Source organism: Emydura macquarii, unplaced genomic scaffold, assembly GCF_026122565.2.
Source record: "Emydura macquarii macquarii isolate MOO-44397 ecotype Brisbane River unplaced genomic scaffold, CSIRO-AGI_Emac_v2 contig_3257, whole genome shotgun sequence".
Taxonomy (NCBI): Eukaryota; Metazoa; Chordata; order Testudines; family Chelidae; genus Emydura; species Emydura macquarii.
Window position 1 is genome coordinate 310,621 of NW_027133394.1, and position 16,841 is coordinate 327,461.

Below are 16,841 nucleotides of genomic sequence, written 5' to 3' on the forward strand. Positions count from 1 at the left end.
TAATTTTTAATGACTGAGATTTGAGGTAGGTTATATATGTAGTGTAAAACAATATGAGACTACAACGGTATTCACTATCAATGAAAACATCATTTTAGCTGTGCTGGCTGGAACTGGGAGGCTTGTTACTTGGAACAGCCTTATTTTTAATCAAAACTATGTCTTTTAAAGCTGTTTGGAAAAGTGACAGGCCAGATTCTGACCTCATTTATTCTGGTGTAATTCCACTCCCGAGTTACACCACCATAGATAAAATCAGAATATGAGCCATGGCCCTGACCCTGCACGCTGTTACACCAGTTACACAGGGGTGAAACTGGTGTGATGGAGCGAGTGGAGAGTCAGGCTCAACACTCTTAGTTTAAGGGCCAAAACTAAGCGCCAGACTCTGATCTCAATGACGCCGGTGCAATTCTACCAACCGCAGTGAAATTATTCTGTGTTTACAATGTGTAACGGAGATCAGAATCCGGCCCTCAAGGATTATTTGTGTGAGTGAGGCAAGCAAGGTTTGGCCCTTCTTTCATTTTCTCCCCCTCCATCTAATAATACCATTGCTTTTGCCAACGGGATATGACGGGACACACACTGAACATGAGTATATTCACAAATGTAATCATATATCACAATCAGGTCATTCTCAAAATTCCTAAACAGAAGCCTACAAAGAAGTGCGACTCTGACAGGTTCAATGGACTGTCACATTCTTAAAATGCATTCCCCTTCACCCCAATATTACAATTTCTTGCTCTCCAAAGTCATCTACATGAAGCTTTCAAGGCACCCATGCAACAACCTAAAACATGGAAGTCGAATGAGACCTGGGTGAAAAGTACTGATGCTAGAAACAAATCAAAACAATAAAAGAAAAAGAAAAGTCATTTTTAAGAAGTTCAGGTCCAACTTTTCCTCAAAGCTAGAAAATTAGCATGCTCACGAAGGGCCTGGTACCGCATCCATTGGAGTCAATGGCAAAACGCCCATTGCCTTCAACAGCGCACGACAAGACCATAAAGACTGAGGGCCAGAGACACAGCCGGCATAGCTCCATCGAAGAAAATGGCCAATCTAAACCAGCTGAAAATCTACCCCCTTGAGTGCTTTAGTTTGTTATACTGTGAAGTTCAGAGGATTTCCTATAAATTTGACTTGGAATAATTCTACAGTCCTGATATGCTCTTGGATATTTATAACAAAGCAATAATAGCTCATTGATTTTCCTTGTCAAATATATGCAACTATACAGAATACAGTAAAAAAAAATTATGAAGGACGGACAAAGCATGTTAAATATTTTGCCACTATTTACAGTTCTCCCACAATAATCTGTTTAAAACATACTGCTTTCAAGTTGTTGCTGTTTTTTTTTGTTTTGTTTTGTTTTGTTTTTAATCTAGGTGAAAGTGCTTTTAAAAAATCTTTCACTATTTACAGTTTAAAATCAGACCACACAAACGTTCAGGATGTTTTACAGAGATCCTGTCATTTTCTGTGCCAGTGCGCTAGGAACAAGGGTTACAGTAAACAAAACGTTATGTACGGTTAAGTTCTCAGCTCTCTCTCGGACTCTCCAAAAGGCACCTGAAAGTGCAGAATTATGACTGAGTATTGTTATCCAGTTTTAAATGTCTACCAGGCCTGATTTTTCTGCATCTTACGCAGGGGAGTAGCCCTCCCAGTGAAGTTAATGGGACTACTCAGCTGAAGAACCAGGCTTCTACTTTTGGAATTTCCTACAGAACATCCTGTAGGAACAGCAGGCAAGGGACTTAATCTGACTCCCACTGAAGTCAATGGGAATTTTACCAGTGATTTCAACGGGAGCAGGATAGCACCTGTTATCCATTAAGTACTTTATCATTTATCTCAGGGCTCAGTTTCTATTAAGGATGAAATTCACCTCTGCCGAGAACATACTCAATGGCTCATGCATCACTTAGGTTCCACTTAAACCCTCAGGGCCAGATCCTCAGCTGAGGTAAATGACTGTAGCTCTAGTGAAATCAATAGTCTTTTTACACCAAGTGAGACGCAGGCAGTGAGGACTCAGGTAGGGTTTAAGTTGTGCACAGAAATTGTGCAAGACCACTGCACAAGGGTGAATTTCACCCTACTTCTTTTGGGATTGCTCCATATAATTTCTGCTAACACCACAGAAATCCAGCCCTCCCATGGAGAGAGTGTTGCTCTAGGAGAATTTTCTCCCACCCGTCGCGCCTATTTAGCAAGTGATTTGAATCAATCATTCCCAACAGTTTTGTCTGCAGAGGGGGAAAAGAAGTCATGATTCAGATTGTTAATAAGCACCACTAGTTTTGCTGTAATCATCATCATCATAAAAAAATGGCACCGGAAAAATAATGAACTTGCAGAAAACTGTCGTCAATTTCATTTTTGCGTTTGAAAATGTCGACTTGTCAGAAGGGAGTTTTTACAGTACGTAAGCATGCACCATTGGAAATTGCAGAAGGCAGCTTGCAAGACATTTTTGTTATTCACTCCTCCCAGAGCTGATCAAATAGAGAACGTCCCCTCGAGACTGAAAGCACCAGACTTAGCAACAGTGATGTACACAGAGCAACATTAGCTATTCACAGTTTTTGTTGGGTTCTTGAAGATACAGTAACCCCCCCCCCGATTTTTATTTTTTTTAATTTTTTTTTTTTAACTCCTATAAGTTGACAGAGTACGATTGGTACAAAAATAGTATGAAAAGTTGTTCAGAAGTCCCAGGCTCATTGTCTCTTGTATAAGAAACCTACTGTCCTCTATCATGTCACCTTGTAGCTGATTACATAATAATGTAAGTTTGGTGAGAATATCAAAATAGCTGATAAACTATTCAGCATGAAGACAAGTCATCCTGGATAATTTGGTCTTGCTTTCAACCTGGTTTATAATGTATTCATCTAAAGTGTCTGGGGTTAGCTCACACTGGGCCTCATTCTGAACTCGCATACATCACTTGAATGCCACTGGGCCCGATTCTCCTCCTACTTAGGAATTTACCCCTTTGCAGAGGGGCCATTGTGAGGCCTAGCACCACTTAAGTCATACTTAAGGACTTCTGTTGCCTGTTTACTCAGGCTCTGGCTTTCCACTGGCGTAACTCCATCAATTTCAACGGCTTTATTCCTGAGATAAGTAGGAGGCAAATCAGACCCTTTACCGATAAACAGCAGTTAAACAGGAGCTGTTAGGAGAAAACACCTCGGTTAAACAAACCATCTTCAAAACCCCGGCATCTGCCTAGAAGTGGGAATCCATTTCTCTGTCTGCAACTGGTTTCCGCTTAAATTCTCCGTACATTTCCCTACGCCAGAGGGTTACTGTATCTGTAAGAAACGATCAGTCAAGCTGCAAAATATGCACTTTAGTTCATTTGAAAAACCGGATGTTCAAACAGTTTTCGATTGACTTTAAAGAATATGTTTCCAGATGGTCTCCAAGCTGAGATTCCCTACCAGCATGAACATGAGTGAGCTGTACAGATTTTTTTTAAGCTGGTTTGGTGTTTTTTAAGATCTGCTTCATTGTTGTAATAATAATAAAAAAAAATCCAATAAATACATATTTTAAATGGAATTAAAAACCTCTCCTTTGTGAAAGGACACTATAAATTTTTCTTTTCCATTCTTGTGATGTACAAGGATAGATTAAAAAAATGCAGAGATATAAATATTAGATTACTGAAAAATGTTAACAGCAATAAGTGTTTGTTTTTTTTAACTCCTCTCCAAGTGCAGATTTTAGAAGGTTTGCACTTGAGTAGATATTTTTTTCCCCCTACATGCATTAGGAGAAAGCACCACAAAGCAACACTGTGTTCCAGTGTTGCAGACATTGAGGTAAGATGGCCATATTAGCTGTATTAATCTCATATCCAGCGACTGTATGGTCCAGTTACCTTGGTATAGGCATAAGAGGACACAGTGATAGCAGAGTTTGTTGGAATAGCCACTGCTTGCCGTGTTGGGACAGAATCTTTTTTTTCTTTGTGTTGGGGCTCAGGGGCCACAGCACCTCCCCACTTGCGCTTTTTGCTGAACGGCTTGGTGTCCTGCTGGAGCCCGAGCCTGGCCGCTTCTTCCTGCCTCACTCTTGCCCTTTCAGCCAGCTGCTTCATCTTGGCTTCCCAAAGGGCGAGTCCGTGGTTGGGCTGGTTCAAGTTCTTGTGTTGGTAAAACACCAGTGAGATGCGAGTGGGGTGGCACCGGTTGGGTTTCTTCAATGGGGTGGTGGCATGCAGCTCCCGCCTGGCGCACTCGATCAGGATGGAGCCGTGGGCTGGGGCCACCGCCACCCCGCCAATGTTTTCATCCAGGAAGTTGTGTTCGCTATCGGACCACTCCTCTTCCTCCTCTTCCTCTTCCTCCTCCTCCTCCTTGAGGGTCTTGTCAGGCAGCTCTTCCATGCTGTCATCCAAGCTGAAGGGGTCCCACAGTTTCTCTTGATGACGGATACCAGGTAAGAAAGTATTACCATCTGCTTTCAAGGTGCCGAATGGTTTCTCGCCACACACACTTGAACCCATGGTGGCCGGCGAGCCGAAGGAATCCCATGGCTTCTCGTGTAGTCCCAGGCTAGGCGTTGGAGTCCTCCTCTCGTCCACCTTGACCGAGTTCCACAGCTCGTCTTGAAACCCAGGGTTCCCCTTCAGGGTGGAGCTGAAGTTCAGCTGGCCGAGGTTCCAGGGTTTCTCCTGCAGGTTCGAATTTGCAGAACTAGGCAGGACCGAAGGGCTTTCATTGAGTTTGCAAGGACTCCACGATTTCCTGAGCAGGCTAGAACTATGTTGTGTTGCCTGCCCATCCCCAGGGAATACGTTCCATTGTTTCTCCTGTAGGTGAGGCTGCGGTAACCGGGTAGCATTTGAGTGTCCATTGAAGGAATTCAACTTATCCTGCAGGCTCGTGTTGGGTAAGTTGGTATTTTCACTGGGCGTAAACATATTCCAAGAATGCTCCGCATTGCTAGTCCTGTCAGAAGGAGACACATTCCTGCTGACTTTGTAGGGGCTCCACTGTTGCTCCTGCTCGCCATTCTGAGACGACACGGGTACAGCGGACAGGTTCAGACTCGAGTTTTGTACATTCATGGCAACCCTTTGAATGGATTCGACGTGTGACAAGGGGTCTACGGGCTCTTGTTTGATTGCTCTGTTGCTGAAACAGTTTGTGTTTTGTGCAAATGGTGTGGTTTCCATTGGGACCGAGTTAGTCCTATGGGACATAGCCATGGTCTTCTGACTGACATACCTGTTGGCTCGCTCATAGGTCCGCTGGTGGTGGTTTTTGTTTCGTACAGTGTGTGGGAGTTGCTCTGAGAACTCTGAATTCCTGTAAGTGTGATTAAGGTTATCTTGCAACGCTTGAATGTCAGGTTTCTTCTCATAGCTGTTACTTACCCAATCCCCGCTCCTTGGCTCAGTGGCACCGTAATTCAGAAACTGCGAGGGGAACATGTGGTTGCCAGAGAATCTGTAATATCCAAAGGAGGGAAAAGTGAACTTTGAATGAAACCCATTCATGGAAGGCAGATTAGGCTGTGCATAGTAGGAATGGTAAGAGTAAACGCTGCTCATGCTGTATGGGTCAGAGGGGCGACAGCTCCCCAGCACGGAGTAGCTTTCCACCACTGCATTGCCGTTGTATTTGAAAGTGTTGTAATGGTTCTGTGGTTCAACTTTGATGGAAGGTTTGATTGAGTGCTGTGGGAGTCCATTTTTCAACGCCATACCTGTGGGCAAAACACAAAGCGCAACGGTGACTTGCCAGACAGCCTAGGGGAGTCTCCTTAGTAAACCAAAGGTTAAGTCATTAGCCAGAACCTCGGTTACTGTAAACCGGCATAGCTCCACTGGCTGAGTTTCCCATTATGGATGAAATTCACCTGTGTAGAGAACATGCTCAGTGGCTCATGCATCAATCACTTAGGTTCCAATAAACCCTCAGGGCCAAATCCTCAGCTGGGGTAAATGAATGTAGCTCTAGTGAAATCAATGGTCTTTTTACACCAGGAGAGAGACAGGCAGTGAGGACTCAGGTAGGGTTTAAGTTGGGCACAGAAATAAGTTGATCTACACCAGCTCAGAATCTTGTCCCCAGAACTAATCACTGCCAAAAGCTTCACCATACGCCACTTATTATGTTATTGGAGATTTCAAAAGAATGCTGGTTCTAAACTAGCAGTATGTGCAACAAGACCTACGGAGAAGAGCTATGCCATTCAAATGCTGCTTAGAGGGCAGGTGTTGGCCTTGTTTGATTGCTGGTCACGTGTGTGTAATATTCTTTAAGCTGCATGCCCTGCAGCGATGCACCACCTGTCCTGGCAAATGGAAGAGTCACATAAAAAAATCCCGCCAGCATAGCATTAAAAAGCCAGAAAAGGGCCCGGACAGTGCCTGAGCTACAGGCAGGATTTGTGGTCTGAAGCGTACTGTGAGCTATTACACTAGTGCAGTGGAAATATTCGACACAAAAGATCCGTGCCTTGAAGCATACTGGTGAGCTACTGCATTGGTGCAACACGAAAAAACATGCTACACAAAAAATCTGTGCTATCAAGTGAACTGGTGAGCTAATAAAACAGCGCACCAGAAAGGATCCTTGCTATACAGCACGCTGATGAATATGCTAGTGCAGCAAAAATGTACGCCACACCTGAGATACACGCAGGCAGCAAACCCAGAGCTCTGCCACCGTTACCTGTATTTTGCTGGAGTGTTGGGATTTCTAGTGCTTCCTGCTTGATTTTCTCAGGGGTGATTAGCTTCTCTTTCTGTATTTTCTTCTTCTCGGCAGCTGCCTTTTTGGCTTCTAGTTGTCTTTGCCTGCAAGACTTGGCGGGCTCAGGAAGCTTCCTGACCTCCCTGGGGAAGGAAGTGAGAACCTGAATGGCTCCGCTGCCCATCTTGGCGTTCTGATTCTCCTCGCTACCAAACTCATCTGTGGTGGACATTTTATACAGCGGGAGGACGTGCAGTTGCTCATCCTCGGGAATCTTCCCAACGCTCCGATTGTCCTCTTTCGTTAAGGTGCACACCTGGATGGATAGGCGAGATACAAAGTCACCAATTAGCCAGTGACCGGGGAGCTGAGAATCCCACTGAAAGCATTAACAACACACACCCTGAAAGCACCTCTGTTCAGTAAGGGCACTTACATACATGCTGAAACTGAAGCCTATGGGACAGAAGGTCCATGGTTCAAATTAAGCATGTGCTCAAGTGCTTTCCTGAACCGGGGCTACCGTGGTGATAATTCACATCCATGACAGACGGCACCTCTCATCCCAAAGTATCCACGACACTTTATAATCCACGTGTAAAGAGCAGTCACTTTGCCCACCTCTGAAATGCAGCCACCTCTAGGATGAAGCAAGGCTACTGTTTAACAGCACACAGCACCACTGCAGTAATAGGCTTGCTGTGAAGAATCCTATATGCCCACTGAAACGGCAGGGAGGGTTTATATGGATAATGTGGCAGATCTAGTCTCCTCACAGGCTTCCACTTAGCCTCAGTATTCCAACCAGTGCCAGCCTCCCCTCAAGTGGCACTCAGTGGACCTGATTCTGAGTGCATGAACACCAATGGCTGTCAGGGATCACTCCAGTGAAAGTCAGCGGAGTTACACTGTTATAAAGTCAGAATCAGGCCTACACAGTGACAACATTTGTGCAAACAATTTACTCTTGTCCAGGGAAAATACATAGCAGCTTCCCCCACCTAGACCCTGTTGATATTGAAATAACAACACCTTGCTGCTTATGCACATTATTGAAATTTGCCTCACATGTTCTCCCCCCCCCACACACACACTACACGACACTGCTGCCCAGAAAATTCTGCCTGATTTGTCAGGCCTGAGCTCAGATCTCTCTCTCATATTTTGGTGCTGCGGATGGTGATGACGGCAAATTAACAACAGTAATTAGCACGTATCCTTTATCTGGCACTGACGTTTTCAAAGCACTGTACAGAGATTAACTCATTAATCTGAAGCCTTTGATGTCCCTTCTGCTTTCTCAGGCAATTACAGAGATAGATTCGAGTGAAAGCTGATATTTTGGCTTGTAATAACTGGGTCCTGTACTTAGTGTGTGTGGGAGGGGAAGGGTGTCATAATTAAGCGTGCAGCCTCTCAGATCTTTCAGCTGTGGATCACAGAGCCCTTGACAGGCAGAGATAATTCCTCCCCCAGAAAGGGAATTTCTAATTAAATCAAAACGCAAAGGCGCCGCTATTGAAATCAGGCTCTCTGGAAAAGGGGGGTCGGGGACACAAATATTGTGCGTTAGCAGATGGCAGCGCTTTCGATCTTCAAAGTGCTCTGCACATGCTGGTACGGCTATGTCCGAGTCATGCTTGAGGCAGCTCAAGAGGAGTGCAGTCAAGGTGAATAACCTTGCTCTCCTCCCCCAGTGTAGGGAGCTGCACGTGCAGACCTGCTTCAGAACACACCCTGAGTTTGAGGAGGGGGGCCAGTCCCTCAGCTGAGGCAAATCAACACCGTTCCCTTGACCTCAATGGAGCTGTGCCGATATTTACCAGCTAAAGATCCAGCCCGTGGCACCTTGCGAGGGAAATAAAAGCAGTCCTAAGATCCTCAGCCTTATCCATAGCCAGTTTTTGCCCCCGGCTGCTGGATCCCAAACCAGCCCAGGTTGATAGGGATCAAATGTTTCTGTCTGAGGGACATTTAGGGGGTCTCAGATAGGTGCCTGAGCTTCTCACTCGCTCACACACCCCCTCGCATACCAGGCACTCACTAACAACAATACACAGTGCTTCTCAAAGCAGGCCAGCATTGCCCCCACTACAGATGAGAAAGTGACTTGCCCAAGGTTGCCCAGCAGCAGAACCCAGGTCTCCTGAATGCCCGTCCAGTGCTCCGTTCACCAGGCCACATTGCCTCCCTTGATTATACATTAGCGGCCCCGCTGGAAACGTCTGAGTGCACCATGCTGAGTCACAGGTACAGTGGACAAGTTGAGACCCGACACCCTTATCTCAAGGTGATCTTTGCAGAGTAGAGATGGGATGACACGGAGGGTCCTGGCACGCTGCATCCATCCTACAGACCCGGCGCCTTCCACCCCACACTGAGATGATCTTTCAAGAGAAGGGCGCTCTCCCCACGCTCCCCCTTTTGCTAAGCCAAGAATGAAAATGCCTCCTTACCACCGTGCATCCATTATAGAGGTTATGCTGATCCTTGTGAGCGTGCGCACAGAAGTCCATACACGCGGTCACCCCAGAGAACGGCCTTCCTTCTTTCAGACCAAGCCGGCAGTCTATTGCTATATCCTCGTTTGTAACCTAGCCAAAGGGAGTGGAGATGGCTCCTGTTACAATGATGCCACATCAGCCTACCCATATCGGATGTACCCATTACTGAGCAAACCCACTTCAGTAATGAGCTGGAGTCAGGGGCCGGAGAAGAGACTTGTGACACTCCAGACAACTGTTGGAGACCAATAGGCTGAGAGTTGCTGATGGAGGCCTCAACTCAGCAAAACACTTAGGGGCCCAGGTCTCAGTTATACTAAGGTCCCTTCACAGACTGATTTGGTCAGCAGGCACTCAAGACCCAAATCCTAGGACCCTGCTAGGGAGGTGGGTCCTGCTGAGACTTGGGTCCTAGCCCTGTCAGTTTGCAGTATGGATGCAGCTCAAGCCGCAGACCCGAGTCAGAAGGTTTGCGTAGTGTAGTATGGACGGGCTAGCACGGCTGATAGACTTGGGTCCAGCAATTACAAACCCAGGATCACAATGCATTGTGGATGCTCAAAGGTGGGCTTGGAAACACCAAATCCACAAGCGAGGATCCCACAGACCTGGGTTTCAATGCAGTGTAGACAGACCCGTGAAAGCCAGAGTGGTGCAAAGAAGCTTTAGTGTGAATGAGAATCAGACCTTAGACGTGTGTATTTTTAAGTAGGTGAATGATCTCGCAGGCTTCATGAGAGCAGACACCTGTTTAAGGGCTTTGCTGGATCAGGGCCTTCTATTATTACAGAAAAGCTCATCGAGAGAAATGTGGGGCCCTAGTACATCACGTTCACTGGGGCCCCACCTGCTCCCATTTCACTTTATTTACACAGACATTACAGATATTTGGGGGGGCCCCTGAGCTTGGGGCCCTGGTACAATTGTCCCCCCTTTCCCCCGCTGTCTACAGCCCTGATTACAGATCCAAATCTTTCTGGGGAGAGTCACTGAACAGACTATTTTACCTGAAATAAAACACACAAAGGGTTCGATTGTGGCTGCCTCCCGATTGGCTGTGCTAGCGGCGAAAGAGGGTAGGCAGGGATCATGTGGCTGGCCATGTGCCAGACTCTGATCTCAATGCCACCAGTGTAAATCCAAAGCCAGAGGAGTGAGCATGCTCCTGTGTGGACGCAACGCCTGCGCCGAGCATCTGCATCTCTCCAGTCATCACCCCTCTTCCAGAGCCCTGCTCTGCTTCCACTCCTGTGCCTTAGAGCCAGGCTGTATTATGCTTCCCCAGCCTCCTTGTGGACACCCCCCCTTGAGGGTGTCTTCTCCAAGCTGCTTGGAAACAGAACCCGGGTTGCTCGTGATCCAAGCATCCTGGCTTCTGCCACTAAAAACCCCAGCCTGCGTGAGTCTCGACAGGGCTGGCCCTCCCGGTTGATGCTATCAGGGTGGTGGAAGGGGAATGCAATTTGAGCACACCCCGAAGGCGTTTAAAAGCACAAATGTCTGGCTTGATGCTGTTGCTTTATAACCATCCATAACGGCCAGCATCAGGGTGTGGCCTCTGGGTGCAGCCCAGCCTGCCAGGTGCTGAGCTCCTTCAATGCTCACTGATTTCAATGGAGGAGGAGGATCCACAGCACCTTGCAAGACTGGTCCCCTTCTTCCACACTCACATCAAAAAAGCCCACCCCCCCTGGTGCCCTTTTTGGCAGTCTCAGGACTGAATGGAGGATGGCGACTGCTAGAGGTGAGGGGGTCTCTTCCAGGGGAAGCTGGCTCTGACCACCCTGGAGAAAAGGAGAAGTGTGGGGCTGTCAGCCTGGCACCGTCTGTCAGCACTAGAGTCCCTTCCAATAATCAAGGAGGAAGCAAGTATCAAGCAGCAGGAAAGTCTTCACTTTGCTGGGCCGTCACCCACTTAGTATGACAGGGTTGTCTGTGCTTTATCTCCCGGGGTTCCCCCACTGGGCTGTGTCACCAGGAACCCGTGCCAATGTTTCCTCTGCCAACCACGATCTCTGTGGGTTTGCATCAGGCAAAATTTGCTCTGGGTTGCTAGAGAATTGCTGGGGGAACATGTAAGTGCCCAGTGCTGTGTCAGACAGGTCACTACTTAGCAATCCCTCTCGCCCCTAGCACACTTCCTGGTGTCAGGAGGCCATTAAAGACCACAGGAAATCATTGACAAGAGCATCAGAATTGCCACTTGCAACTATCTTCTGGGGGATTGCACTTCTTGCCTGCTGAGAGATAGCTTCGGCTGGGACTGTGGCCTTATCAAGGCAGTTAGGCTGGTGGGATCTTCATGCAAGCAGACAGCAAGCAGCCCTAAGCTAGAGGGTCTGTAATAGCAGAGTGGAGCGGAAGAGCGGTTTTCATAGGTACCTGATTTTGATAGGCCTGTGGTGCAAGCCTCTTATAAAGTGGAGCGACTTCAGTGGCCAAGTCCTGGAAGCTGCCTCTGAGCACTTCTTCCTGGAAAAGGGAATAAAGAGAGAGAGAGAGCAATTATTCTCCAGCGTCTCAGTCAGATCATGGCTCGTGTGGGGAACGCAGTATGGTAAGGCGCATTATCATCAGCGTAAGGGAGAATTCACATGTGAGCTATGCAGGCCACATGTCAGGCCACACTGTGCTCACTCAGTATAGCCTCCTTCCTAGCGCAGGTCGCTGAACCTCACCCAGGGATTCCTGCACCAAGCTGAGAACTTGTGGCTGAGCGAGAATGTCCCTTATAGAAAGTGAATCCACCGCGTCTCTTGGGGATCCATCTCAGTGGGCAATCACCTTCACTGTTTAAAATGTGCATCTAGAGTTACATATAGTTGCTGACTTCAACTTCCAGCTACTGGATCTTGTTTTGCCTTTTCTTGCTAGATTAAAGAGCCCTCTACTATCAGGTATCTTCTCCCTGCGTAGGTAACTATGTGAGCTTGGTTGGGTCACCGCAACTGAGTGCCTGTGAAAGCTTTATACTAGATTGCACCACCACGTAACTCTAGATCCCAGGGGTGAAATCCTGGCTCCATCGAAGACAAGGAGAGTTTTGCCACTGATTTCACCGAGGCCAGGATTTCACCCTGTGTGTTTAACAGAAAGGCTGTTTCAGAAATGCTTTACCCAATTTTACTGGGACTACTTTTTGTATCCTTCCACCTGTAAAGCCAGGATCTACCGATAAACAGCTTCAACCTTTCCCCAGCACTACCTTCCCTTCCTGAGTTCAACAGATGCAGGCAGAGGGGTCTGACTAACCTCTTTGGGATTGTCCCCCACCAGTCTGAACTTCCGGGGAGTTTTGCTTCGGGCGTACTTGCATCCATTGAAATACATGCTCCAGGAGCAGCCGAAGGAGAAAGAAGCACCGCAGGTGTTGGGGTCTTTGCCCTGACATGCACAGGTCCGGCTGCAAGAGAAAAGCAAGGAGGAATGCCACTCACGGGGAATGCCAGTTCTGTTCTAGCCAATGTGGCGTCCAATGGACGCTGCAGCGGGAATTCAGGGAGGCAGAACGCATTGACTCCAGTTGGCATCTGGCTCTGGGCGAGGCAGTGTCCCAGTGAGCCTATACAGCATGCAATACACAAAAATCTGTAACAGGGCGAGCCCAAGAGCTGGGAGGCCCTCATTAGTTTCCCTTTGCATGGCGGCGCTGATGCAGCCGTTTCCTTGCAGGAGTTTGCAGCTTCTAAATTCCAGCCTCAAACATGCCTCAGAAAGCTCATAGCCAAACACAGGCTGTGTCTCCTCTGCCGTAGCTGGCTGATGGGATTCTCAGCTCCGGCAGATGTGCATGAGGCAGCATGCTAAAAAAAGCTGCGTGGCAATATGAGTCTCAGGCTAGACACCTGAGAACATACCTAGGATCTCAGACGGGCTTGTACTCAGGTGGCTAGTCCAAGCCGCTGCCCATGCAGCCGCAGCCACGCTGCTCTTTTTAGCACACTAGCTCCATCAAAGCTAGTACATGCACGTCTACCTGAGCTAGGAATTATGCCTTCCAGCTGCAGGGCAGACATAGCCTCGGCTGGAACAGATTATGGTTTGAAACGCCCCTTGTTTCCATCCAAAAACCATACATGGGATCAAGATCCCACAGCGTTCCATGGACACAGCATTACATTACAAAAGCTATGCAGGGCTGTCACTAGCACCACAATTCTGGCAGAAAGAAAGCACCATGAGATCGGTAATGTCCACAAGCCATCAGGGCCTTGGTTGGATGCACAATCCAAAAAGATGGCCCGTCCAGCACTAGCTATCCCACCAACACCACTCCAGTGCTGACTCTGAACGTTACCTACCCCGAAGAGCCTCTGGAAGATCTCCCATGCAAGCACTGATCAAGACCCAGCTCTGCCTGGCGGGGGAAACCGGATAGAACCACAGCACCAGGGTGGCAGAGCAAATAAAACTTACTCGTCATTCAGGCCGCATCTGCGGCTGGTGGGGTTTCCGTATTTAGTGAGCGTGTCAGTGAGCTCCTGGTACAGCGTGTCACCCAGTGTGCGAGGGATGCCCTCCCAGGCCAGGATTAAAATGATGATGACGGCATTCTGGCAGTGGTGACCGGCTCGGTGCCGCACCAAGCACAACAGCTTCTCTTCTTGGTTGTGCCTCCTGATTACCTGGAAAGCAGCCATGCAGAGTTAGTGGCAGAAGACAAGGGCAGTGACAGGAGGCTATGTCCACAGCAAACATCTGGGGCCAACCAGCCTCAGACACGTTTTCTTTCGCACTTTCGCCAGGAGTGGCTGTGAAGAGCTTGCAGGCCCTTGTAATTGAGGACCAGCAATGGGATAGCCAAGATCTGCTCAGTAATGACTAGTGGTCATTACTATTATGAACAGCTGTACTACTGTAGCACCTAGAGGACTTAGGCACTGTACAGACATCTAGTAAGAGACATTCCCGGGTCCAGGCAGCTTACAGGCTAGACAGACAAGTCCCACGTTGGGAAGAGAAAGAAAAGCACAGGGAGGTGCCATGACTCACACAAGATCACACAGAGAGGCAACACTGGGAATAAAACCTGCCCCACTGGACCCTGATGCATCTCAATACTCTTCAGTGACTGGTCACAAGTGTAGGCAGAATAAGTTGGCAATCTGAGGACCAGACTGAACCCTGCTCCCTCAGGGGTCCCCTTCGGTGCTGAGACACACACCAAGGACACTGTCACACGGTGGCAGTTGGACAGACCTTGCCCATGCTATTAACACTCTGTAGGTAAACAGGACCAGAGTCTTTGGGAGTTCTCAAGGCAGCCCCTTCCACCAGAACGTACTCCACTGCAAGGCTGAGATTTTCAATAGCCCCTACAGGATTCAGGAGCACAAGCCCCACCACTGTCCTCCTAAATCCCTTACACGTTTTTAAAATATTGCCCTATAAGCACATGGCCACAGATGCTCAAAAGTCATCTGGGTCCACTGTAAAGGAGTCTTATTTTCAGAGGGGAGGTGATCGACACTTTCTGAAGGTCAGGGCCCATTATGGTTCTCAGGTTGGGTGCTCCAAATCATTAGTCACTTTTGGAAGCCTTGGATCACCTCTGTCTAGATCTCCAGAAGTATTAAGGAGCCAGATCTTGAGGTCTTTAGTTTTCACTCAGATTTTGGGCTGGGCAGGAAATGGTTTTTCCATCACACGAGACTTTTCAACATTGCAACATATTTCCGTCTCAAACTAGGAGAAAAATCAAAATATAAAAAAAATGTGCAAAAGCGAAAATCTGAAAAAAAAAATATATTTGTTTCGGCTCAGTGGAAATATTTTGTTTCCATTTCAACCTTTTTTCCTTTAAAAAAAGAAAACAAAACCAAAACTTTCTGAGTGTAAGTTTACAAAAACTTGGACATGAAAAGTCATTTAGGCCTGAAAAACTTACATTTTTTTAAACTTACAAAATTTTGACAATTTTGAAACTATTCTTTTAACTACAAATTTTTTGAGTGGGATGTTTCATTGAACCCAGTGCTATTTTCAAACTGTTTAGGTTTCAGCAAATTGGAATTTTTTAACGAAAAAGGTTTTGCTTAAGAATTCCCAACCAGCTCTAATCAGGTCCTTTACCTGGGCAAAGCTCCCACTGAGGTTCTGCCTGAGGAATTAACGGACTAAAGGCCTTAGGATTTGGCCCCATACGCAAGAGAAAAGTGTGTGTACTTCCCTATCAACAAATATAACCACCAAATCCTGGAATCCTTTAGTTGGGCAAAATCCCCACTGATTTCAATGAGCGTAACTGGAATCACAGTGTTATGATTTGGCCCATTTACAGTAGTAGTCAGTCACAGCAGCTTCAGACCAGAACTATGAGTTAAAGCACTAGAGCCATGCAGTTATTTTAACATCACTGTGGGTTGAAATGATCTCTCAGACATGTGAGCCTCATGCCTATCACCTACCCCCACTCAGTGTGGTGCTGCGTCCCTCTCCAGTGGTGGGTTGGCCATATAGAGGCTGGTGAGCCTACAACACTCTTGGTCAACAGATGTGGGTCATTTAGCTGGAGCGCTAACGGTACGTAGTCCCAGAGATCCCAGGTTTGATGCCAATGACCCTCCCTGGAGCTTAGAAGTTACATGCACACTAAGCAGACTTGACAAACTTTTCCCACCGCTGCTAACACAGGTTTCATCTGCACCAGTGCCAGCAGCCTTGGAAGCCATAGATAGGCCCCAGGCCTTGTAAGCATCAAGCGTGAAATCCTGGCCACACTGAAGTCAAATGGCAAAAGCTCCCACTGACCTCAGTGGAGTCAGGATTTCACCACGTCCGTCAGAGCTGCTCTGAGCAGGGCGCCTATAGCTGCAGAGCTGAGCTGGGGTTAGCAACAGTGGGAAATTCTGCAAAATTTCCCTAACGTAGACACGGCTCGACTGACCTACTCAGCCCCGGCCTTTCACTTCCCCATCGGCTAGTCCATCACACACGCTGCTGCTCTCACATCCTGGCGCTGCTCACTCACTCATTTGCCTCCCGCTGCTGAGACATCGGGGAATTCCTTGCACTGGCTGCTTTTCACGCCCACCCGGCTGCTTCTCTAAACCACATCCCCCAGCGTCGCCACGAGCCATCAGGGCCCCTCCAGTTGAGGGTTGCTCCTAATCTTTGCTCATGTAAGTGAGTAAAGAATCAGTCCCTTAATTTCCCTAAATTTGGAGAATATGGGGTCAGATTCTGATCTCAGTTACAGGGATGTAAATCTGGAGTAACTCCACTGCCTTCAGCAAATTTACTCTGGATTACACCAATGAGATCTGAATCTGAGCCTGTGTTATTTAAAACAACACACGGTTAAAATAATTAAAATAATTTCCATAACTTCTTCCACAGTGTCTTTTTTCAGCTCCCTCTTTCTCCGTATCAGATCCCTCCCCCACCCTGAGCTCCCCTGGCCTTTCTTCAGTCCCCAGGGCTGAGCAGTGTTTAGGATGAAAATGCCCAAGACCCTGTTAAATGCAGTGTGAATTCCCAGATCCCAACAGCCCAGAGCTTTAGAGACCCATGGACCTGGGGGTGAATTCCATGGCCCAGGTCCACCTCCAATGACAGGTCTCCCTGGACAATACTCTATCTATCTAACATGGCACGTGGAAACTAA

The 16,841-nt window shown here is 47.5% G+C and overlaps 1 protein-coding gene across 2 annotated transcripts in view; it reads right to left on the bottom strand.

The window, feature by feature from the left end:
• Positions 1-2,640: 2,640 nt before the first annotated feature.
• TET3 (tet methylcytosine dioxygenase 3) overlaps positions 2,641-16,841 on the bottom strand; it is a 133,797-nt gene continuing 119,596 nt past the window's right edge. For both annotated transcript variants that reach the window (XM_067532318.1, XM_067532319.1), the window contains 6 exons: positions 13,652-13,860; positions 12,488-12,638; positions 11,618-11,707; positions 9,188-9,325; positions 6,711-7,047; positions 2,641-5,739 (listed from right to left, as the gene is read on the bottom strand). In XM_067532318.1, coding sequence (XP_067388419.1) covers positions 3,878-5,739; positions 6,711-7,047; positions 9,188-9,325; positions 11,618-11,707; positions 12,488-12,638; positions 13,652-13,860 — 2,787 coding nt within the window. In that variant the 3' untranslated portion in view covers positions 2,641-3,877. The remainder of the gene's footprint in view (positions 5,740-6,710; positions 7,048-9,187; positions 9,326-11,617; positions 11,708-12,487; positions 12,639-13,651; positions 13,861-16,841) is intronic.